A 25,395-nucleotide genomic window follows, 5' to 3' on the forward strand; every position below is an offset into this window, starting at 1 on the left:
TTTCCAACCCACTTTAAATTTCACAGGTTACAATCTCCACCTGCTACCAAATCACGTGCTCCTTCAGGTTAAAATTCCTTACATAAAGTGAAATACAAGTGTCCAAGATATTCAATTCAAAAGTGGAGAAATGCTCACTGCTGAAAAAAACTAGACTTGCAACAGTAGCTGCAACAACATACAGCTTGCTTTAACAGACACATCAAAGCAGGCCAGACCTGTTCAACTGTCATGCACCCAAATTGTCTTCGTGAGTTGTGCACAAGGCCGGAGCCTTGTCATGAAATTTAATCTAAAATCCTTCTGTGCAGTCAAAACCACACCTTTGAAAATTAGATAAACCATAAAGCAGGGGTTGAGAAGCCCTCCTCCACCAACTGAAATCTGCTTTGTAGTATATAAACTTTGTACATAACAAAAATTCCTTAAAAGAGCTTACCGGATCAGAATTATAAAGTGGCTCACAGACTCTCTCCAATGCCTGCAGAAACTTCACATTGTCCTTTGCTCCATTAGCTGCATCAGTGATTTGAGAATCTATCTCTAGCCACATCTACAAAATAAGGGGTAAATAGATCAGTGATACATTTTCTACAGACTGTTGGACTATCGGGAACCACAGTCTCAGAACCATGTGAAAGGCAGCACTCTCTGATCATTATCAATTAGACCACGTGCCGCAGGGCACCACCAGCTCACTTCACAACCATACTCCCTCAAAGTATAAAAGTACTGCACATATTGGGACAGCAGCTTCTGATGACCAGCACACTATATACTACTATATGCTTTTTCATGCATTCCTCGCAAACTGTGAGGAGATGGGGAGTGGGAAATTAGAATGTGAAGGAAATGTACTTGACTAACAAAGAATTACAGCTTAATGAATCACTTTTTCTTCTTCAGATAGCATTCTTCACCCATCACTGAAGATCAACTCAAATCAGCTAGGAGGAAGCATAGCTGAGTAATAAATCCGACAAGAAAAAGGAAGCCCAGTCAGGGAGAGATAGAGACAGCAGCCTTCATTTTTTATTATTCATTCAGGGGATGTGGGGACTTTGTCCTGGATGGTGTTGAGCTTCTTGAGTCTTGTTGGAGCTGCACCCATCCAGGCAAGTGGAGAGTATTCCATCACACTCCTGATTTGTGTGTGGTAGATGGTGGACAGGCTTTGGGGAGTCAGGAGGTGAGTTACATGCCATAGGATTCCTAGCCTGCTCTTGCAGCCACAGTATTTATATGGCTATTCTAGTTCAGTTTCTGGTTCAACGGTAATGCCCCAGGATGTAGATAGTGGGGGATTCAGCTATCGTAATGCCATTGAATGCCTGGAGTTCAGGACAAATAAATCAAAATGGGTCTTATTCAAATGCTGACAATACTATTTCGTAAATGTACATGGTTTACTCCACTGAGCAACATTAAAATCATAGAAATAAAGTAATACATTTGTACAGCGCAGAGGCCATCCAGGCAATCATGTCTGCTCTTTCCCCATAGCCCTGCAAATTTTTCTTTCTTAAGTGTTTCATGTGGAGCATTGCACTGCCAAATGTATTGTTTCTGTGCTGAAAATACCATGTACGTATGTATTTAATTCCCTTTATAAAATTACTAGTGAATCTGCTTCCACCACTCTTTCAGGCAGAACATTCTTGACTGTAACGACTCACTGCCGAAACAAATTATCATCTCCCCTCAGGTTCTCTCTCTGTAATCTATCAAAAGCCTCACAATTTTGAACATCTCTATTAAATCTCCCTGCTCGAAGGAGAACAATCCTAGCTTCTCCAAGCTATCCACAGTATACAATAGAGGTGTGCAAAGGAAACCCGACCCAGGTCCGAATGCTGGACCCGGAAGCCCCACCGGACCCGACACATGCCATCAGATCCCGTCAGGGTCAGGTTGGGTAGCAGGCCTTTACCCATGTACTGATGTAAAGGCCTGCCACCCGATCCGACCCCGATGGGTCCCGACAACATGTGCCCCGTTCGGGTCAGGTGGGGTCGGAATTCCGGGTCCAGGATTCGGGCATGCGTCAGGTTTCCTTTGCACACCTCTAATCCACAGAATAAAAGAACAAAGAACAAAGAAAATTACAGCACAGGAACAGGCCCTTCGGCCCTCCAAGCCTGCGCCGATCCAGATCCTCTATCTAAACATGACGCCTATTTTCTAAGGGTCTGTATCTCTTTACTTCCTGCCCATTCATGTATCTGTCTAGATACATCTTAAAAGACGCTATCGTGCCCGCGTCTACCACCTCCGCTGGCAACGCGTTCCAGGCACCCACCACCCTCTGCGTAAAGAACTTTCCACGCATATCCCCCCTAAACTGTAGGGGGGATAAACTGAATGATTGCTGCTAGATCAATTGTTAATTTTAAATCTGAGATTTCTTTTTATTTGCTTCATGGAATATGGGCGTTGCCAGAGCCAATATGGTACTCAGCAGTGTTCGGGCATAGCGCATCACAACGTGAAATTCAACAGGCCATGGTTGACTTTATGCTGCAAAAATAGGGGGCATTGAGTTCAATTTTATCCCTTTCCATTCTTGTAAATGCACCACCCATTTTTAACCATAGTCATTTTTCAGGATTTTGAACTGTGTTGCGCTCAGGGATAGGCACCGACATGTTGCACTACGGACATTTAACAAAATTGTTGAGTCAGCCATGGGGGCAATTAATCTGAATATAAAGCGTATAGCCAATCTAATGCCATCAAAACATAGTCTGATTTAAAACACATTTTTCCCGATAAAGTAGCTAAGCATACAAACATCAATGGAGAGCAGCATAACTGTATAAGCAAGCTAGCAAGCAAAATATTATGCAATGCCAATACGAATTACTTTAGTTGACAGAATAGAGCTAGCTACACCATGTCATAGGGTGGTAGATGGACCTTGTCGGATGACCTCTATGGATTCACACTGTGTTAGGAGTGAAAATTTATCCAATAAACCATAAAACTCAAGGAGAGGGTTGTTATTGTGGATATTGAGGTGGGGCAATAGAAAAAGCAGCAATAGGAACACGGACCACTTCTCACACTGTTGTTGTCACAAGACAATTTAACTCGTGGTCAATATTAGTGCAATTTCCCCACCTGCTTGAAATGTGTGTCGGAAGACAGAGCAGCCATAAAAAGGGCAGTGATCTCCAAATCAGGAGAATTTTATAGGATGGAACAGATAGTGTTACAAAAGTGCCTCTGTGTTTTGTTAAATATATTTTTTGAGGATTCATTTTTGAAAGATTGAAGAAATGTTAAACTTTGGCATTTTCAAAGGGGGTCATGTAAAGGCCACTTGGCTTTGAAAAACAGTCCCTGGAAATGTTTTTTAAAAGGGGCACTAAGAGGTATTGTGAGGAAAACAAGCCTTTCTGGGAAACCACCTGACTTCCAGATCAATAAACAACAGAGAACTTTGGACATCTGGAGAAGTTATTTGCAAATAAGTGACAGGTCAAGATTGATGGAGGTCAAAAAGGTGATCTCCTGTGTTGGTTTCGCATTTGAACAGTTTTGAGTTAGGTAGAACTGTATAAAAAGGGAAAAAACTTGAAAGGTGAGAAGAGAACTTCCAAGGAGAAAAGAGAATTCCCAAGGAATGAAAGAAGATCACAGCCCAGCTCAGCTTTCCAGAACCTCTCTAAAAGACCCTGAGAAGTCCACTGTGTCAACTCATCACGTCTCCTGCCTTTGAAGAAATGTCTGCTAGATTAATTCTCAACGCCACCTGAAAAGAATTGTTCTCAAAGATCCCAGTGACCCGTCTACATGTACCTCGAGGCCAGACTGAAAGACAGTTTTGGAAAACAACATATCTCATCTGCTGTTTCCTCAAAGATTAGCAAGTATTCAGCCCAAGTTTTTTTTTCTCTGTAACAGAGATCGGAAAACAAAAATCCCTTTATTTTTCGGGTTAACCCATGCATGTGTGTTTGTCAGTGTGAGGGGCTAAGGTAAAAAGGGAACTTTAATATTTCAATCTGTGTATTTATGCTTTACTTCATTACAGATTAAGACTTGTTTTATAATAAACTGATAATTTGTTGTTTCTTAAATAAACCTGTTTGGTGTGTTTTATTCTAGGATACAAATAGAGTCTATAATTGACCGTATCGGTAAGTGGGAAAAAAATTTAATATATGTTGACCTGTGGAGAAGTGGAACGAGAATAGACAGTGCACTCTTCCCACCTCGGTCATAACAATCATACCTCAGAAGAGTCATGTAAAACAGAAAAGCAGAATGGGACAGGAAGGGCAAAGAGATTAATGGTAAGTAGCCAAGACTAGTTTATTCATCTTGACAGACTGTTAAACTGGCAAATGGTATGTTAATGGTACGCTACAGCCTGCCAAATTGAACATCGAGTTCAATAATTTCAGAGCATGACGGGCCTCCCCGTTTTATTTTTAGTTATTTTTTCTTTTTTATTTGTTTATTATCTTTTAGTTTGTTTCTACTGTGCTTACTCACTGTTTTTTTTAAATGGTTGGACTTGGAGCCAGGGCTGTTCGTTTTACAGTCAACTGAAACCCTCTCAGTACTAATGCTTAGCCTTTCACCACACCATTAATAGACGTTTGCCTTTGTTCCATGACCTTCTGGTCAGTTATTCTCTGTGAACTTGCCCTATCAACACCTTCTCTTTTGTTATCTCTTGCTCCACACCCGCTTTACTTGCTTAAAAGCTTTTACATTTCTAATATTTGTCAGTTCTTATGAAGGGTCACTGACCTGAAACATTAACTCTGCTTCTCTCCCAACAGATGCTGCCAGACCTGTTAAGTATTTCCAGCATTTATTTTTAATTCAAATGCCCTTGTTTTCTGCCTTCAAACTGGATAGTAAATGATGCACATTGCAGTTATTGATCTTTGACATATTTGTAAAACATATTTGCAGCAAAAAAATCAGTTTGGCAAGGAGATGGAACACAGAGTGGAAGTACAGTAGGGGGTGATGCACAGCCAAATATAGAAGAGAAACTAAGTCAATCTGGAAGGCAGAGCAAATACAGACCTGTTAAGGCACAAGTGAATAATGTAAGGCTGGATTGCATCTATTTTAACAAAAGGAGTCTTACAAGTAAGGCAGATGAATTGAGGGCATTGAGTAACACAAAGGAATATGATATTATTGCTATCACAGAGACATGGTTGAGAGAAGGGCAGGACTGGTAGCTCAATATTCCAGGATATAGAATCCTCAGGCGTGAAGGGGCGGTGGGGGTGGGGGGGATGGGTGGTGATGGTGGTAGCGCAAGAGAAGAAGTGGCATCGCACTGATCAAGGAGTTAATTACTGCAGTGAGGGATGATATCTTAGAAAGTTCCTTAAGAAACTTAAAAACAAAAAAGGGGCAATCGCTTGGCTGGGAGTGTACTACAGGCCTCCAAAGGAGAGATAGAGGAGCAGATATGTAGGCAAATCTCAGAGAGGTGTAAAAATAACAGAGTAATAATAGTAGGGGATTTTAACTTCCCCAATATTAACTGGGATAATCTGAGTACGAAAGGCTTAAAGGGGGTGGAATTCTTAAAGTGCATACAGGAGAGCTTTTTGAGCCAGCACACAGAAAGTCTGACAAGAGAATGAGCCTTTCATTGCAGCAGCTTTTTCGGGAGCAGAGTGTGAGCGAGTGAGCAGCTGGGAAGGTCAGTTTGAAAGTAAACTTAATTTCCTTTTGTTTTCGGCGGAGGCCAGGGGGCTGCTGGGTAAGTAAAACACTATATATTTGGACGGTTTAAAATAACTTTCCTTTCATTGCAGCAGCTTTTTCGGGAGCAGAGTGTGAGCGAGTGAGCAGCTGGGAAGGTCAGTTTGAAAGTAAACTTAATTTCCTTTTGTTTTCGGCGGAGGCCAGGGGGCTGCTGGGTAAGTAAAACACTATATATTTGGGCGGTTTAAAATAACTTTCCTTTCATTGCAGCAGCTTTTTCGGGAGCAGAGTGTGAGCGAGTGAGCAGCTGGGAAGGCCAGTTTGAAAGTAAACTTAATTTCCTTTTGTTTTCGGCGGAGGCCAGGGGGCTGCTGGGTAAGTAAAACACTATATATTTGGGCGGTTTAAAATAACTTTCCTTTCATTGCAGCAGCTTTTTCGGGAGCAGAGTGTGAGCGAGTGAGCAGCTGGGAAGGTCAGTTTGAAAGTAAACTTAATTTCCTTTTGTTTTCGGCGGAGGCCAGGGGGCTGCTGGGTAAGTAAAACACTATATATTTGGGCGGTTTAAAATAAATTTCCTTTCATTGCAGCAGCTTTTTCGGGAGCAGAGTGTGAGCGAGTGAGCAGCTGGGAAGGTCAGTTTGAAAGTAAACTTAATTTCCTTTTGTTTTCGGCGGAGGCCAGAGGGCTGCTGGGTAAGTAAAACACTATATATTTGGGCGGTTTAAAATAACTTTCCTTTCATTGCAGCAGCTTTTTCGGGAGCAGAGTGTGAGCGAGTGAGCAGCTGGGAAGGTCAGTTTGAAAGTAAACTTAATTTCCTTTTGTTTTCGGCGGAGGCCAGGGGGCTGCTGGGTAAGTAAAACACTATATATTTGGGCGGTTTAAAATAACTTTCCTTTCATTGCAGCAGCTTTTTCGGGAGCAGAGTGTGAGCGAGTGAGCAGCTGGGAAGGTCAGTTTGAAAGTAAACTTAATTTCCTTTTGTTTTCGGCGGAGGCCAGGGGGCTGCTGGGTAAGTAAAACACTATATATTTGGGCGGTTTAAAATAACTTTCCTTTCATTGCAGCTGCTTTTTTGGGAGCAGAGTGTGAGCGAGTGAGCAGCTGGGAAGGTCAGTTTGAAAGTAAACTTAAATTTCCTTTTGTTTTCGGCGGAGGCCAGGGGGCTGCTGGGTAAGTAAAACACTATATATTTGGGCGGTTTAAAATAACTTTCCTTTCATTGCAGCAGCTTTTTCGGGAGCAGAGTGTGAGCGAGTGAGCAGCTGGGAAGGTCAGTTTGAAAGTAAACTTAATTTCCTTTTGTTTTCGGCGGAGGCCAGGGGGCTGCTGGGTAAGTAAAACACTATATATTTGGGCGGTTTAAAATAACTTTCCTTTCATTGCAGCAGCTTTTTCGGGAGCAGAGTGTGAGCGAGTGAGCAGCTGGGAAGGTCAGTTTGAAAGTAAACTTAATTTCCTTTTGTTTTCGGCGGAGGCCAGGGGGCTGCTGGGTAAGTAAAACACTATATATTTGGGCGGTTTAAAATAACTTTCCTTTCATTGCAGCAGCTTTTTCGGGAGCAGAGTGTGAGCGAGTGAGCAGCTGGGAAGGTCAGTTTGAAAGTAAACTTAATTTCCTTTTGTTTTCGGCGGAGGCCAGGGGGCTGCTGGGTAAGTAAAACACTATATATTTGGGCGGTTTAAAATAACTTTCCTTTCATTGCAGCAGCTTTTTCGGGAGCAGAGTGTGAGCGAGTGAGCAGCTGGGAAGGTCAGTTTGAAAGTAAACTTAATTTCCTTTTGTTTTCGGCGGAGGCCAGGGGGCTGCTGGGTAAGTAAAACACTATATATTTGGGCGGTTTAAAATAACTTTCCTTTCATTGCAGCAGCTTTTTCGAGAGCAGAGTGTGAGCGAGTGAGCAGCTGGGAAGGTCAGTTTGAAAGTAAACTTAATTTCCTTTTGTTTTCGGCGGAGGCCAGGGGGCTGCTGGGTAAGTAAAACACTATATATTTGGGCGGTTTCTGAACCCGAGACACCACACTTGTCGTGTCTCCCACCCGCCCTCCTCCTCTAACCGAAAAAAAAGGACTCGGTGGGGTGTTTATAAGGTAAGGCTTTTTCTATTTCTCTGGTTTTATCGTGATTGGTAAAAACTTTTCGTTCCTTTTTCATTTAACTAAGTTAAGCTTAAGATTAAAAATGGCAGGAGATCTCAGACCCGTGTCATGCTCCTCTTGCTCAATGTGGGAGCTCAGGGACATGGCTGATGTCCCTGACTCCTTCACGTGCAGGAAGTGTGTCCAACTGCAGCTCTTGTTAGACCGCATGGCGGCTCTCGAGCTGCGGATGGACTCACTTTGGAGCATGCGCGATGCTGAGGAGGTCGTGAATAGCACGTTTAGTGAATTGGTCACACCGCAGATTAGGATTGCTGAGGGAGAAAGGGAATGGGTGACCAAAAGGCAGAGAAAGAGCAGGAAGGCAGCGCAGGAGTCCCCTGCGGTCATCTCCCTCCAAAACAAGTATACCGTTTTGGATACTGTTGAGGGAGATGGCTCACCAGGGGAAGGCAGCAGGAGCCAGGTCCATGGCACCGTGGCTGGCTCTGCTGTTCAGAAGGGCGGGAAAAAGAGTGGAAGGGCGATAGTCGTAGGGGATTCGATTGTAAGGGGAGTAGATAGGCTGTTCTGTGGTCGAAAACGAGGCTCCCGAATGGCATGTTGCCTCCCAGGTGCACGGGTCACGGTGGTCTCAGATCGGCTGCAGAACATTCTAAAGGGGGAGGGTGAACAGCCAGTTGTCATTGTGCACATCGGCACCAATGATATAGGTAAAAAACGGGATGAGGTCCTACAAGCAGAGTTTAGGGAGTTAGGAGCCAAGTTAAAAAGCAGGACCTCAGAGGTAGTAATCTCAGGATTGCTACCAGTGCCACGTGATAGTCAGAGTAAAAATGAAAGAATAGTCAGGATGAATGCGTGGCTTGAGAGATGGAGGGAAGGAGGGGTTCAGATTTTTGGGACATTGGGACCGGTTCTGGGGGAGGTGGGACTATTACAAATTGGACGGTCTACACCTGGGCCGGACTGGAACCAATGTCCTTGGGGGTGCTTTTGCTAACGCTGTTGGGGAGGGTTTAAACTAATGTGGCAGGGGGATGGGAACCAATTGAGGTCAGTTGACAGTAAGGAGGTAGTAACAAAAGCCTGTAAGGAACTAGATAATGAAGTCAGTGTGACTAAGGGGAAGAGCAGGCAGGGAGCAGATGATGAATATAAAGGGACTGGTGGTCTGAGGTGCATTTGTTTTAATGCAAGAAGTGTAGTAGGTAAGGCAGATGAACTTAGGGCTTGGATTAGTACCTGGGAGTATGATGTTATTGCTATTACTGAGACTTGGTTGAGGGAAGGGCATGATTGGCAACTAAATATCCCAGGATATCGATGCTTCAGGCGGGATAGAGAGGGAGGTAAAAGGGGTGGCGGAGTTGCATTACTGGTCAAAGAGGATATCACAGCTGTGCTGAAGGAGGGCACTATGGAGGACTCGAGCAGTGATACAATATGGACAGAACTCAGAAATAGGAAGGGTGCGGTAACAATGTTGGGGCTGCACTACAGGCCTCCCAACAGCGAGCGTGAGATAGAGGTACAAATATGTAAACAGATTATGGAAAGATGTAGGAGCAACAGGGTGGTGGTGATAGGAGATTTTAATTTTCCCAACATTGACTGGGATTCACTTAGTGTTAGAGGTCTAGATGGAGCAGAATTTGGAAGGAGCATCCAGGAGGGTTTTCTGGAGCAGTATGTAAATAGTCCAACTCGGGAAGGGGCCATACTGGACCTGGTGTTGGGGAATGAGCCCGGCCAGGTGGTTGAAGTTTCAGTAGGGGACTACTTTGGGAATAGTGATCACAATTCCGTAAGCTTTAAAATACTCATGGACAAAGACGAGAGTGGTCCTAAAGGAAGAGTGCTAAATTGGGGGAAGGCCAACTATACCAAAGTTCGGCAGGAGCTGGGGAATGTAGATTGACAGCAGCTGTTTGAAGGTAAATCCACATGTGATATGTGGGAGGCTTTTAAAGAGAGGTTGATTAGCGTGCAGGAGAGACATGTTCCTGTGAAAATGAAGGATAGAAATGGCAAGATTAGGGAACCATGGATGACAGGTGAAATTGTGAGACTAGCTAAGAGGAAAAAGGAAGCACACATAAGGTCTAGGCGGCTGATGAAAGACGAAGCTTTGAAAGAATATCGGGAATGTCGGACCAATCTGAAACGAGGAATTAAGAGGGCTAAAAGGGGTCATCAAATATCTTTAGCAAACAGGGTTAAACAAAATCCCAAAGCCTTTTATTCATATATAAGGAGAAAGAGGGTAACTAGAGAAAGGATTGGCCCACTAAAGGACAAAGGAGGAATGCTATGCTTGGACTCAGAGAAAATGGGTGAGATTCTAAACGAGTACTTTGCATCGGTATTCACCGAGGAGAGGGACATGACGGATGTTGAGGTTAGGAACAGATGTTTGATTACACTAGGTCAAGTCGGCATAAGGAGGGAGGAAGTGTTGGGTATTCTAAAGGGCATTAAGGTGGACAAGTCCCCAGGTCCGGATGGAATCTATCCCAGGTTACTGAGGGAAGCAAGAGAGGAAATAGCTGGGGCCTTAACAGATATCTTTGCAGCATCCTTAAACACGGGTGAGGTCCCGGAGGACTGGAGAATTGCTAATGTTGTCCCCTTGTTTAAGAAGGGTAGCAGGGATAATCCAGGTAATTATAGACCGGTGAGCCTGACGTCAGTGATAGGGAAGCTGCTGGAGAAGATACTGAGGGATAGGATCTATTCCCATTTGGAAGAAAATGGGCTTATCAGTGATAGGCAACATGGTTTTGTGCAGGGAAGGTCATGTCTTACCAACTTAATAGAATTCTTTGAGGAAGTGACAAAGTTGATTGATGAGGGAAGGGCTGTCGATGTCATATACATGGACTTCAGTAAGGCGTTTGATAAGGTTCCCCATGGCAGGCTGATGGAGAAAGTGAAGGCGCATGGGGTCCAAGGTGTACTAGCTAGATGGATAAAGAACTGGCTGGGCAACAGGAGACAGAGAGTAGCAGTGGAAGGGAGTTTCTCAAAATGGAGACGTGTGACCAGTGGTGTTCCACAGGGATCCGTGCTGGGACCACTGTTGTTTGTGATATACATTAATGATTTGGAGGAAAGTATAGGTGGACTGATTAGCAAGTTTGCAGACGACACTAAGATTGGTGGAGTAGCAGATAGTGAAGGGGACTGTCAGAGAATACAGCAGAATATAGATAGATTGGAGAGTTGGGCAGAGAAATGGCAGATGGAGTTCAATCAGGGCAAATGCGAGGTGATGCATTTTGGAAGATCCAATTCAAGAGTGAACTATACAGTAAATGGAAAAGTCCTGGGGAAAATCGATGTCCAGAGAGATTTGGGTGTTCAGGTCCACTGTTCCCTGAAGGTGGCAACGCAGGTAAGTAGAGTGGTCAAGAAGGCATACGGCATGCTTTCCTTCATCGGACGGGGTATTGAGTACAAGAGTTGGCAGGTCATGTTACAGTTGTATGAGACTTTGGTTCGGCCACATTTGGAATACTACGTACAGTTCTGGTCGCCACATTACCAAAAGGATGTGGATGCTTTGGAGAGGGTGCAGAGGAGGTTCACCAGGATGTTGCCTGGTATGGAGGGCGCTAGCTATGAAGAGAGGTTGAGTAGATTAGGATTATTTTCATTAGAAAGACGGAGGTTGAGGGGGGACCTGATTGAGGTGTACAAAATCATGAGAGGTATAGACAGGGTGGATAGCAAGAGGCTTTTTCCCAGAGTGGGGGATTCAATTACTAGAGGACACGAGTTCAAAGTGAAAGGGCAAAAGTTTCGGGGGGATATGCATGGAAAGTTCTTTACGCAGAGGGTGGTGGGTGGCTGGAACGCGTTGCTAGCGGAGGTGGTAGATGCGGGCACGATGGCACCTTTTAAGAAGTATCTAGACAGATACATGAATGGGCAGGAAGAAAAGAGATACAGAACCTTAGAAAATAGGCGACATGTTTAGAGAGAGGATCTGGATCGGCGCAGGCTTGGAGGGCCGAAGGGCCTGTTCCTGTGCTGTAATTATCTTTGTTCTTTTGTTTGTTCTTTGATGTAACTGGACTAAATCCTAGGGAGTGAGGCCAGACAAGTGGTAGAGTGTCAGTGGGGGAGCATTTCGGGGATCGTGACCATAACTGTAAGTTTTAAGGTAGTTATGGAAAAGGACAAAGAAGGATCAGAAATAAAGGTACTGAATTGGGCGAAGGCCGATCTCAATATGATAAAACAGGATCTGGCCAAAATGGACAGGGAGCAGCTACTTGCAGGAAAGTCTACATCAGACCAGTGGGAGTCACTCAAAAAGGAAATAGTGAAAGTTCAAGGCCATCATGTTCCCATTAAGGTGAAGGGTAGGATCAACAGGTCCAGGGAACCCTGGATGTCAAGGGATATAGAGGATTGGATAAGGGAAAAAAAGGAGGCTTATGGCAGATTCCAAGGGCTGAAAACAGCGAAGGCCCTTCAGCAGTACAGAAAGTATACAGTGGGGGGGGGGGGGGGGGTACTTAAAAAGGTAATTGGGAGAGCGAAGAGGGGGCATGAAAAAACACTAGCGGACAAGATAAAGGAAACTCCCAACGCATTTTATAAGTATATTCAGGGCAAGAGGATAACTAGGGAAAGAGTAGGAGGACCTATTAGTCACCAAAGTGGCAATCTGTGTGTGGAGCCAGACGACTTAGGTGAGGTTTTAAATGATTACTTTTCATCTGTGTTCACTATGGAGAAGGACGATGTAGGTGTAGATATCAGGGAGGGGGATTGTGATATACTGATATACTTGAACAAATTAGCATTGAAAGGAAGGAGGTATTAGCAGTTTTAGCAGGCTTAAAGGTGGATAAATCCCCAGCCCCAGATGAGATGTATCCCAGGCTGTTATGTGAGGCAAGAGATAGCAGGAGCTCAGACACAAGTTTTCAAATCCTCTCTGGCCACAGCAGAGGTGCCAGAAGGCTGGAGGACAGCGAATGTGGTACCATTATTCAAGAAGGGTAGTAGGGATAAACCAGGTAATTACAGGCCAGTGAGTCTAACATCAGTGGTCGGGAAACTATTGGAAAAAATTCTGAGGGACAGGATTAATCTCCACTTGGAGAGGCAGGGATTAATCAGGGATAGTCAGCATGGCTTTGTCAGGGTAAGATCTTGTCTAACTAACTTGATTGAATTTTTCGAGGGGGTGACTAGATGTGTAAATGAGGGCAAAGCAGTTGATGTTTAGTTTAGAGATACAGCACTGAAACAGGCCCTTCGGCCCACCAAGTCTGTGCCGACCATCAACCACCCATTTATACTAATCCTACATTCCTATCACATCCCCACCTGTCCCTATATATTTCCCTACCACCTACCTATACTAGGGGTAATTTATAATGGCCAATTAACCTATCAACCAGCAAGTCTTTGGCATGTGGGAGGAAACCGGAGCACCCGGAGAAAACCCACGCAGACACAGGGAGAACTTGCAAACTCCGCACAGGCAGTGCCCAGAATCGAACCTGGGTCGCTGGAGCTGTGAGGCTGCAGTGCTAACCACTGCGCCACTGTGCCGCCCTTGGTGTAGTGTACATGGACTTCAGTAAGGCTTTTGATAAGGTACCACATGGGAGATTGGTTAAGAAGGTAAGAGCCCATTGGATCCAGGACAATATGGCAAAGTGGATCCAAAATTGTCTTAGTGGCAAGAGGCAGAGGGTGATGGTCGAGGATTGTTTTTGCAAGTGGAAGCCTGTGACCAATGGTGTACCACAGGGATCGGTGCTGGGACCCTTGCTATTTGTAGTGTACATTAATGATTTAGACGTGAATATGGGAGGTATAATCAGTAAGTTCACAGATGATACAAAAATTGGTGGTGTAGTAGACAGTGAGGAGGAAAGCCTTAGATTACAGGATGATATAGCTGGGCTGGTAAGATGGGTGGAGCAGTGGCAAATGGAATTTAATCCTGACAAGTGTGAGGTGATGCATTTTGGGAGGACTAACAAGGCAAGGGAATATACAATGGATGGTAAGAGCCTAGGAAGTACAGAGGGTCAGAGGGACCTTGGTGTACTTGTCCATAGATCACTGAAGGCAGCAGCACAGGTAGATAAGGTGGTTAGGAAGGCATATGGGATACTTGCCTTGATCAGCCAAGGTATAGAATATAAGAGCAGGGAGGTTATGATGGAGCCTGGTATGGAGGGCGCTAGCTATGAAGAGAGGTTGAGTAGATTAGGATTATTTTCATTAGAAAGACGGAGGTTGAGGGGGGACCTGATTGAGGTGTACAAAACCATGAGAGGTATAGACAGGGTGGATAGCAAGAGGCTTTTTCCCAGAGTGGGGGATTCAATTACTAGAGGACACGAGTTCAAAGTGAAAGGGGAAAAGTTTAGGGGGGATATGCGTGGAAAGTACTTTACGCAGAGGGTGGTGGGTGCCTGGAACGCGTTGCCCGCGGAGGTGGTAGATGCGGGCACGATGGCGTCTTTTAAGATGTATCTAGACAGATACATGAATGGGCAGGAAGAAAAGAGATACAGAACCTTAGAAAATAGGCGACATGTTTAGATAGAGGATCTGGATCGGCGCAGGCTTGGAGGGCTGAAGGGCCTGTTCCTGTGCTGTAATTATCTTTGTTCTTTGTATATAAAACGCTAGTTAGGCCACAGCTGGAGTACTGTGTACAGTTCTGGTCGCCACACTGTAGGAAGGATGTGATTGCACTGGAGAGGGTGCAGAGGAGATTCACCAGGATGTTGCCTGGGCTAGAGCATTTCAGTTATGAAGAGAGACTGAAAAGACTGGGGTTGTTTTCCTTAGAGCAGAGAAGGCTGAGAAGAGATATGATTGAGGTATACAAAATTATGAGGGGCATTGATAGGTCAGATAAGAAGAAATGTTTTCCCTCAGCAGAGGTGTCAATAACCAGGGGGCATAGATTTAAGGTAAGGGACAGGAGGTTTAGAGGGGATTTGAGGAAATATTTTTTCACCCAGAGGGTGGTTGGAATCTGGAACGCACTGCCAGCAGGGGCCCTTGCAACATTTAATAAGTATTTGGATGAGCACTTTAAACACCATAGCATACAAAGCTACGGGCCAAATGCTGGAAAATGGGATCAGAACAGTTAGGTGTTTAATGGCCGGCATGGACATGATGGGCTGAAGGACCTGTTTCTGTGCTGTCTAACTCGATGACTCTATCTGACCAGCTGGGCTGAATGGCCTCTTTCTGTGCTGTAAATGCATTGCAATACTTTGTAACTTAGAATTTGAGTCATAGGCGGTCGGAGGTCGGAATGTACTTTTTTGGAGGCTGAAAAGGGCTATTTGGACGTTGAGTACTCATTTGGGGGATGGGAGAGGGGATTTAAACTGCTAATAAAGTTTCCACTTTAAATTTTCCCACCTATCACTTTAACATTTTAAATTAAACAGCAGGGCTTTTTGTCCTTTAAAAATGGCGCCTGTGTGGTGGCGTTGGACGCCGTTGCCAGGGAAGAAGCGCAAGCCCCCTCTACGTCAACAGGGGCAGGCGCATTGTCCCCTCCATGTAATTGAGGCGGCACGCAAAATAACGTGGCCACTTTGTGGCACACGTAGCGCACTTTTTGAAGCTCACCACTAAGAACAGCCCCTTATGTCCTCTTCACAACTTACTCTCCTATCTATCTTTGTGTCATCAGCAAATTTAGCAACCATACATTCTGGCCCTTCATCCAAGTCACTGATCCAGACTGTTAACAGTTGAGGCCCCAGCACCAATCCCCGTGGCACTCCACTCGTTACAGCTTGTCAACCTGAAAATTACCCATTTATACATACTCTCTGTTTCCTGTTAGCTAAACAATCCTCTGTCCATGCGAATATGTTGCCCTCTATACCGTGGGCTCTTATTATGATAGTAACCTTTGATATGGCACCTTGTCAAATGCCTTCTGGAAATCCAAGTACACCAGATCCACAGGTTCCCCTTTATCCACGTTTTTTATTTTTTTTATTTATTTAGAGATACAGCACTGAAACAGGACCTTCGGCCCACCGAGTCTGTGCCGACCAACAACCACCCATTTATACTAACCCTACAGTAATCCCATATTCCCTACCACCTACCTACACTAGGGGCAATTTACAACGGCCAATTTACCTATCACCTGCAAGTCTTTGGCTGTGGGAGGAAACCGGAGCACCCGGCGAAAACCCACGTGGTCACAGGGAGAACTTGCAAACTCCGCACAGGCAGTACCCAGAATCGAACCCGGGTCCCTGGAGCTGTGAGGCTGTGGTGTTAACCACTGCACCACTGTGCTGCCCATTGTTTGTTACTTCCTCAAAGAACTCTAATAAATTCGTCAAACACGATTTTCCTTTCACAAAACCATATTGACTCTGCCTGAATGCATTGAGGTTTTCTAAATGACATGCTATACCCTCCTTAATAATAGATTCCAGCATTTTCCCTATGACCGATGCTAAGCCAGTAATTTCCTGCAGTCTGTCTTCCTTCTTTCTTGAACAGTGCAGTTTCATTCGCTATTTTCCAATCTGATGGGACCTTTCCACCATCTAGGGAACTTTGGAAAATTAAAACCAATGCATCCACTATCTCAGCCGCCACTGTGGGATGAAGTCCATCAGGACCTGGGGACTTGTCAGGTTTTAGTTCTAATAATTTTCTCAGTATCTTTTCCATGGTGATGTTACTTGTTTTAAGTTCCTCCCTCCCTTTCAACTATAGATTCACAATTATTTCTGGGAAAAATCTGTTCAATTCCTCTACTGTTTCTTTATTTTCCATTATTAAGTCCCCAGACTCACTCTTTTGAGGATTAACACTCACTTTACCTACTCTTTTCCATTTTAAATACCTGTAGAAACTCTTACTATTCATTTTTATATTTCTAGCTAGCTTTCTCTCATTCTCTAATTTCTCTCTCATTATTCTTTTTGTTATTCTTTGCTTTTTTTTATATTATGTCCAATCTTCTGACCTGCCACTACTCTTTGCTGAATTGTATGCTTCTTCTTTCAGTTTGATACGAGCTTTAACTTCTTTAGCTAGCCACAGATGGTGTGTCCTTCCCCTAGAGTGTTTCTTTCTCACTGGAATGTATCTTTGCTGAATGTTGTGAAATAGCTCCTTAAATGTCTGCCACTGCATCTATATTGATGAGCACTTACCTTCCAGGAGAGTAGCGGACAGGAGCAGACCTGCAGGAGGAATACAGAGCGGGGAGCAAATAAATACAGCCCGAGGATCGCGGCTTACAGCACTTCCCTTCTGGGAGAGCAGGGACAAGAGCGGACCTGCAGGAGGAACACGGAGCAGGGAGAACTTAAATACAGCCTGAGGATCGCGGCCTACAACACTTACCTTCCAGGAGAGCAGCAGTCCAGGCGCGCCAGAGTTTGAAAAGAACAAGTGACCAGTGACATCGCAGGAAAGCTGCAAGGTGATTGGTTGGTGAGTAACTGCAGTTAGGGAGTATCTGTAAATAGTTGGGTTATAATAGCATCTCAACAACTGACAGACTAAAAACGAGTAAAAAGTTAAGTTTTAATAACAAGGAACAAGTGAGTAGCAGGTAAGCATTAGCTTTTTTGAGTAAGGTTTAATGTAACTGGTCAACTGTATTGATTATTAGTAGGATTTATCAGTACTAGTAAGGGTTTATTAATAATTCTATGGTGTTGTAGTATTGATAAGGTTTCTTTTTTACAGCAATAGCAAAGGGTCAACTAATAAATAAAGGAATGGCAGGGGTACTTCAAACTTGAGAGTGCACCTCCTGTGCTATGTGGGAGATCCAGGGTGCTTCCCATATCCTAGAGAACCATTTCTGCAGGAAGTGTTGTCAATTGCAGCAGCTTGAGCTCCAGGTTTTGGAACATGAGTGGCATTTGGAGACACTGCAGGGCATTCAAGAGGATGAGAGCTGCATGGATAGCATGTTCACAGATGTGGTCATCCTACAGCTTAAAAGTACGTAGGGAGAGAGGGAGAGGCCAGACAGTCAACAAGAATTATGCAGGTAGTGCAGGACACCCCTTAATGTGTTTCACTCTCCAACAGGCATTCAGCTCTGAAAAAAGTGATGCTTCACCTGGGGAGTGCAGCCAGAACCAAGTCCATGGCACCACAATAATATAAAAGCAAAATACTGCGGATGCTGGAAATCTGAAACAAAAACAAGAAATGCTGGAATCACTCAGCAGGTCTGGCAGCATCTGTGGAAAGAGAAGCAGAGTTAACGTTTCGGGTCAGTGACCCTTCTTCGGAACCATGGCACCACAGGTGGCTCAGCTGCACAGGGGCTACAGGGAAGATTGGAAGAGCCATAGTGATAGTTGATTCAATAGTCAGGGGAATAGACTGGTGTCTCTGTGGCCGCAGACATGAATCCAGGATGGTGTGTTGCCTCCCAGGTGCCAGGGTCAAGGATGTCACTGAGCAGCTACAGAGCTTTCTGAAGGGGGGAGGGTGAACAGCCAGCAGTTGTAGTCCACATCGGAACCAACAACATAGGTAGAAAGAGGAATGTGGTCCTGCAGTCAGAATTTAGGGAGCTAGGTAAGAAAATAGCAAGCAGTACCTCAAAAGTAGTCATCTCCGGATTAACCCTAGTGCTACGCACAGGTGAGTCGAGAAATAAAAGGATAAGACAGATGAATGCATGGCTGGAAAGATGGTGCAGGAGGGAGGGCTTTAGATTCTTGGGATATTGCGACCAGCTCTTGGGGAGATGGGACCTGTACAGGCTGGACGGGTTGCACCTGAACTGAGCCGGGACCCAATTTCTTGCGGGATGTTTTGTTAGTGCTGTTGGGGAGGGTTTAAACTAGTTTGGCAGGGGGATGGGGACCTGAGGGTAGACTCAGTTGGAACAAAAACAGAAATGAAAATGGAAGGCAGAAAATTAATGGATGAGTCCGGAAGTCAGAAGAAACAACGGTTAGAAAATAAAAAAAGTTTGGCAGTGCTCAAGGGTATCTATCTCAATCCAAGGAGTATAGCAAATAAAGCAGATGAGCTGAGGGCACAGATTGACACGTAGCAGTATGATATCATAGCTATTACAGAAACATGGCTTAAAGAGGGACAGGAATAGCAGTTCAACGTTCCTGGTTGAAGACACGATAGTGAGGAGGGATAAGAAAGGGGGGGGGGAGTGGCAATTTTGGTCAAGGAAACTATGACAGCTGTGAGGAGGGATTTATGTTGGAAGGTTCATCAAATGAGGCCATATGGATTCAGCTAAGGATAAAAAAAGGTCAATCACACTGCTGGGAGTGGACTATATACCCCGCCGCCCCCCCCCACCCCCGCCCCATCAGAGGGAGTTAGAAGAGCACATATGTAGGCAAATCTCTGAGAAGTGCAAGAACAATAGGGCAGTCGGGGATTTGTACTCCCCAATATTAACTGGGATAGTTTGAGTGTGAAAGGAATTGAGGGAGCAGAATTCTTGAGGTGCATTCAGGAGAACTTTTTTGCCCACTATGTAGCAAGTCCAACAAGAGATGGCATAGATTTAGGCTTAGTTTCAGGAAATGAAGATGGACAGTAGGAGAGCTTTTTGGTGGCAGTGATCATAATTCACTCAGTTTTAACATAATTATCGAAAAGGAGAGATAGAACAGGAGCAAGAGTTCTCATTTGGGGCAAGACCAATTTTACTAAACTGAGGAGTGATTTAGCAAAAGTGGACTGGAAACAGCTACTTGAAGGTAAACCAGTGTCAGAGCAGTGGGAGGCATACAAAGGGGAGATTCAAGGGATCAGAGTAAACATGTTCCCACGAAGAAAAGGGGTGAGACGGCCAAATCTAGAGCCCTATGCATGTCAAGGAGATTAAAGGGTAAGATAAGGCAAAAAAGGAAAGCTTACGTCCAACACCGAGAACTCAATACTACAGAAAGCCGAGAGGAGTATAGAAAGTGGAGGGGTGAAATCAAAAAGGAAATTAGGAAAGCAAAGAGAGGGCATATAAGAATATTGGCAAGCAAAATCAAGGTGAACCCAAAGATGTTTTATCAATACATTAAGAGTAAGAGGATAACTAAGGAGAGAGTCGGGCCCATAAAAGACCAAAAAGGTAACCTATGTATAGGGGCGGAATATGTTGGTATGGTTGTTAATGGATACATTGCATCTGTCTTCATAAAAGAGGGGGATGATGCAGATATTGTAGTTAAGGAGGAGGAATGTGAAGTATTGGATGTGATAAACATAGGGAGAGGGGAAGTATTAATGAGGTTAGCATCCTTGAAAGTTGATAAATCACCAGGGCCAGATGAAATGTACCCCAGGCTGTTAAAAGAAGCAAGTGCGGAAATAGCGGAAGGTCTGACCATCATTTTCCAGTCCTCGCTGGAGGTAGGGGTGGTGCCGGAGGATTGGAGAACTGCTAACGTGTACTCTGTTTAAAAAGGGAGCGAGGGATAGACCGAATAATAACAGGCCAGTCAGCCTAACCTCAGTAGTGGGGAAATTATTGGAATCTATTCTGGCAGACAGGATAAACTGTCACTTAGAAAGGCACAGGTTAATCAAGGATAGTCAGCATGGATTTATTAAGGGAAGATCTTGTTCAAAGAACTTGATCGAAATTTTTGAAGAAGTAACAAGGAAAATAGATGAGGGTAGTGTAGTTGATGTGGTCTACATGAATTTTTCGCAAGGCTTTTGACATGGTTCCACATGGTAGAGTGGTTAAAAACAAAAGCCCATGGAATCCAGGGAAATGCAGCAAGGTGGATACAAAACTGGCTCAGTGGCAGGAAACAAAGGATAATTGTTGACAGGTGTTATTGCGACTAGAGGGCTGTTTCCAGTGGAGGTCCACAGGGCTCAGTACTGGGTCCCCTGCTTTTTCTGGTATATATATTAACGATTTGGACGTAAATGTCGGGGGCATGATTAAGAAGTTTGCAAATGACACAAAGATTGGCGATATGGTAGATAGCGATAAGAATAGCTGTAGGCTTCAGGAGGATATTGATGGTCTGGTCAGATGGGCAGAAAAGTAGCAAATGGAATTCAACCCAGAGAAGTGTGAGGTGATGAATTTGGGGAGGTCAAACAAGGCAAAAGAATACACGATTAAGGGAAAATACTGAGAGGAAGTGAGGGACCTTGGAGTGAATGTCCACAGATCCCTGAAGATAGCAGGACAGGTCAGTAAGGTGGTTAAGAAGACATATGGAACCTTTCCTTTATTAGTCGAGGTATAGAATATAAGAGCAGGAAGGTTATGCTGCTTATGCTTATTCATTGGTGAGGTCACGACTTGAGTACTGTGTGCAGTTCTGGTCACCTCAATACAGAAAGGATGTAATTGCACTAGAGAGGGCTTGTTGAGCCTGCTCCACCATTCAGTATTAGCATGGCTGATCTGTGGCTTCAACGCCACGTTCCCACCCTTTCTCCATAACTCTTGATTCCGAGACCAAAAATCTGTCTACCTTAGCCTTAAATACAATCAACGATGGAGCATTCACAACCCTCTGGGGTAGAGAATCCCAAAGATTGGTAGTATTTTAGGAAGTAAGTATTAGTAAGAAGGTTGTATTGGAGAAATTAATGGGGCTGAAGGTTGATAAGTCCCCAGGACCTGAAATTCTACATCCCAGAGTGTTGAAAGAGGTAGCTATGGAGATAGTGGATGCATTGGTGATCATCTTCCAAAATTCTATAGATTCTGGAGCTGTTCCTGTAGATTGGAAGGTTGCAAATGTTACCCCACTATTTAAGAAGGGAGGGAGGGAGAGAGAAAGCAGGGAATTACAGACCTGTTAGCCTTACATCAGTCATTGGGAAAATGCTAGAATCTATTCTAAAGGATGTGATAAATGGACACTTGGATAATAATGATCTGATTGAGCATAGTCAACATGGATTTACGAATGGGAAATCATGTTTGACGAACCTGTTGGGAGTTCTTTTTCAGGATGTTACTAACAGAATTGATAAAGGGGATAAAAACAAGAAATGCTGGAATGGTTCCTGCTGAGTGGTTCCAGCATTTCTTGTTTTTATTTCAGATTTCCAGCATCCGCAGTATTTTGCTTTTATTGTATTGATAAAGGGGAGTCGGTGGATGTGGTATACTTGGATTTTCAGAAGGCTTTTGATAAACTCCCCCACAGGAGATTGGCAAGCAAAATTAAAGCACATGGGATAGAAGGTAATATACTGGCGTGGATTAAGGATTGGTTAACAGGCAGAAAACAGGAAGTAGGAATAAATGGGTCATTGTCGCGTTGGCAGGCTGTGACTAGTGGGGTGTCGCAGGGATCAGTACTTGGCTGCCAGCTGTTCACAATATATATCAATGATTTGGATGTGGAAACCAAATGTAGTATTTTCAACTTCGTGGATAACACATAACTAGGTGGGAATGTGTGTTGTGAGGAAGATGCAAAGTGGCTTCAAGGAGATTTGGGCAGACCTAGTGAGTGGGCAAGAATGTGGCAGATGGAATATAATGTAGAAAAATGTGAGGTTCTCCATTTTGGTGGGAGTAACAGATGTGCAGAGCATTTCTTAAATGCTAAGAGATTAGAAAGTGTAGATGTACAAAGGGACTGGGTGTCCTGGTCAATAAGTCACTGAAAGCTAACATGCAGGTGCAGCAAGCAATTAAGAAGGCTAATGGTATACAAAGAAAGAACAAAGAAAATTACAGCACAGGAACAGGCCCTTCGGCCCTCCAAGCCTGCGCCGATCCAGATCCTCTATCTAAACATGTTGCCTATTTTCTAAGGGTCTGTATCTCTTTGCTTCCTGCCCATTCATGTATCTGTCTAGATACATCTTAAAAGACGCTATCATGCCCGCGTCTACCACCTCCGCTGGCAACGCGTTCCAGGCACCCACCACCCTCTGCGTAAAGAACTTTCTACGCATATCCCCCCTAAACATTTCCCCTCTCACTTTGAACTCGTGACCCCTAGTAATTGAATCCCCCACTCTGGGAAAAAGCTTCTTGCTATCCACCCTGTCTATACCTCTCATGATTTTGTACACCTCAATCAGGTCCCCCCTCAACCTCCGTCTTTCTAATGAAAAGAATCCTAATCTACTCAACCTCTCTTCATAGCTAGCGCCCTCCATACCAGGCAACATCCTGGTGAACCTCCTCTGCACCCTCTCCAAAGCATCTACATCCTTTTGGTAATGTGGCGGTTAGAACTGCACGCAGTATTCCAAATGTGGCCGAACCAAAGTCTTATCCAACTGTAACATGACCTGCCAACCCTTGTACTCAATACCCCGTCCGATGAAGGAAAGCATGCGGTATGCCTTCTTGATCACTCTATTGATCTGCGTTCCCACCTTCAGGGAACAATGGATCTGAACACCCAAATCTCTCTGTCCATCAATTTTCCCCAGGACTTTTCCATTTACTGTATAGTTCACTCTTGAATTGAATCTTCCAAAATGCATCACCTCGCATTTGCCCGGATTGAACTCCATCTGCCATTTCTCTGCCCAACTCTCCAATCTATCTATATTCTGCTGTATTCTCTGACAGTCCCCTTCACTATCTGCTACTCCACCAATCTTAGTGTCGTCTGCAAACTTGCTAATCAGACCACCTATACTTTCCTCCAAATCATTTATGTATATCACAAACAACAGTGGTCCCAGCACGAATCCCTGTGGAACACCACTGGTCACGTGTCTCCATTTTGAGAAACTCCCTTCCACTGCTACTCTCTGTCTCCTGTTGCCCAGCCAGTTCTTTATCCATCTAGCTAGTACACCCTGGACCCCATGCGACTTCACTTTCTCCATCAGCCTACCATGGGGAACCTTATCAAACGCCTTACTGAAGTCCATGTATATGACATCTATAGCCCTTCCCTCATCAATCAACTTTGTCACTTCCTCAAAGAATTCTATTAAGTTGGTAAGACATGACTTTCCCTGCACAAAACCATGTTGCCTATCACTGATAAGCCCATTTTCTTCCAAATGGGAATAGATCCTATCCCTCAGTATCTTCTCCAGCAGCTTCCCTACCACTGACGTCAGGCTCACCAGTCGATAATTACCTGGATTTTCCCTGCTACCCTTCTTAAACAAGGGGACAACATTAGCAATTCTCCAGTCCTCCGGGACCTCACCCGTGTTTAAGGATGCTGCAAAGGTATCTGTTAAGGCCCCAGCTATTTCCTCTCTCGCTTCCCTCAGTAACCTGGGATAGATCCCATCCGGACCTGGGGACTTGTCCACCTTAATGCCGTTTAGAATACCCAACACTTCCTCCCTCCTTATGCCGACTTGACCTAGAGTAATCAAACATCTGTCCCTAACCTCAACATCCGTCATGTCCCTCTCCTCGGTGAATACCGATGCAAAGTACTCGTTTAGAATCTCACCCATTTTCTCTGACTCCACACATAACTTTCCTCCTTTGTCCTTGAGTGGGCCAATCCTTTCTCTAGTTACCCTCTTGCTCCTTATATATGAATAAAAGGCTTTGGGATTTTCCTTAACCCTGTTTGCTAAAGATATTTCATGACCCCTTTTAGCCCTCTTAATTCCTCGTTTCAGATTGGTCCTACATTCCCGATATTCTTTCAAAGCTTTGTTTTTCTTCAGCCTCCTAGACCTTATGTTTGCTTCCTTTTTCCTCTTAGCAAGTCTCACAATTTCACCTGTCATCCATGGTTCCCTAATCTTGCCATTTCTATCCCTCATTTTCACAGGAACACGTCTCTCCTGCACGCTAATCAACCTCTCTTTAAAAGCCTCCCACATATCAAATGTGGATTTACCTTCAAACAGCTGCTGTCAATCTACATTCCCCAGCTCCTGCCGAATTTTGGTATAGTTGGCCTTCCCCCAATTTAGCACTCTTCCTTTCGGACCACTCTCGTCTTTGCCCATGAGTATTCTAAAACTTACGGAATTGTGATCACTATTCCCAAAGTAGTCCCCGACTGAAACTTCAACCACCTGGCCGGTCTCATTCCCCAACACCAGGTCCAGTATGGTCCCTTCCCGAGTTGGACTATTTACATACTGCTCTAGAAAACCCTCCTGGATGCTCCTTCCAAATTCTGCTCCATCTAGACCTCTAACACTAAGTGAATCCCAGTCAATGTTGGGAAAATTAAAATCTCCTATCACCACCACCCTGTTGCTCTTACATCTTTCCATAATCTGTTTACATATTTGTACCTCTATCTCACGCTCGCTGTTGGGAGGCCTGTAGTACAGCCCCAACATTGTTACCGCACCCTTCCTATTTCTGAGTTCTGCCCATATTGCCTCACTGCTCGAGTCCTCCATAGTGCCCTCCTTCAGCACAGCTGTGATATCCTCTTTGACCAGTAATGCAACTCCTCCACCCCTTTTACCTCCCTCTCTATCCCGCCTGAAGCATCGATATCCTGGGATATTTAGTTGCCAATCATGCCCTTCCCTCAACCAAGTCTCAGTAATAGTAATAACATCATACTCCCAGGTACTAATCCAAGCCCTAAGTTCATCTGCCTTACCTACTACACTTCTTGCATTAAAACAAATGCACCTCAGACCACCAGTCCCTTTGCGTTCATCATCTGCTCCCTGCCTACTCTTTCC

At 44.4% G+C, this 25,395-nt stretch overlaps 1 protein-coding gene across 1 annotated transcript in view; it reads right to left on the reverse strand.

Annotated features, from left to right (window-relative positions):
• LOC137367179 (dynein axonemal heavy chain 8-like) overlaps positions 1 to 25,395 on the reverse strand; it is a 2,062,041-nt gene that overhangs the window by 1,845,143 nt on the left and 191,503 nt on the right. The window contains exon 9 of the mRNA XM_068028615.1: positions 440 to 553. Coding sequence (XP_067884716.1) covers positions 440 to 553 — 114 coding nt within the window. The remainder of the gene's footprint in view (positions 1 to 439; positions 554 to 25,395) is intronic.

This window comes from Heterodontus francisci, chromosome 3 (genome assembly GCF_036365525.1).
Source record: "Heterodontus francisci isolate sHetFra1 chromosome 3, sHetFra1.hap1, whole genome shotgun sequence".
NCBI classification, from domain to species: domain Eukaryota; kingdom Metazoa; phylum Chordata; class Chondrichthyes; order Heterodontiformes; family Heterodontidae; genus Heterodontus; species Heterodontus francisci.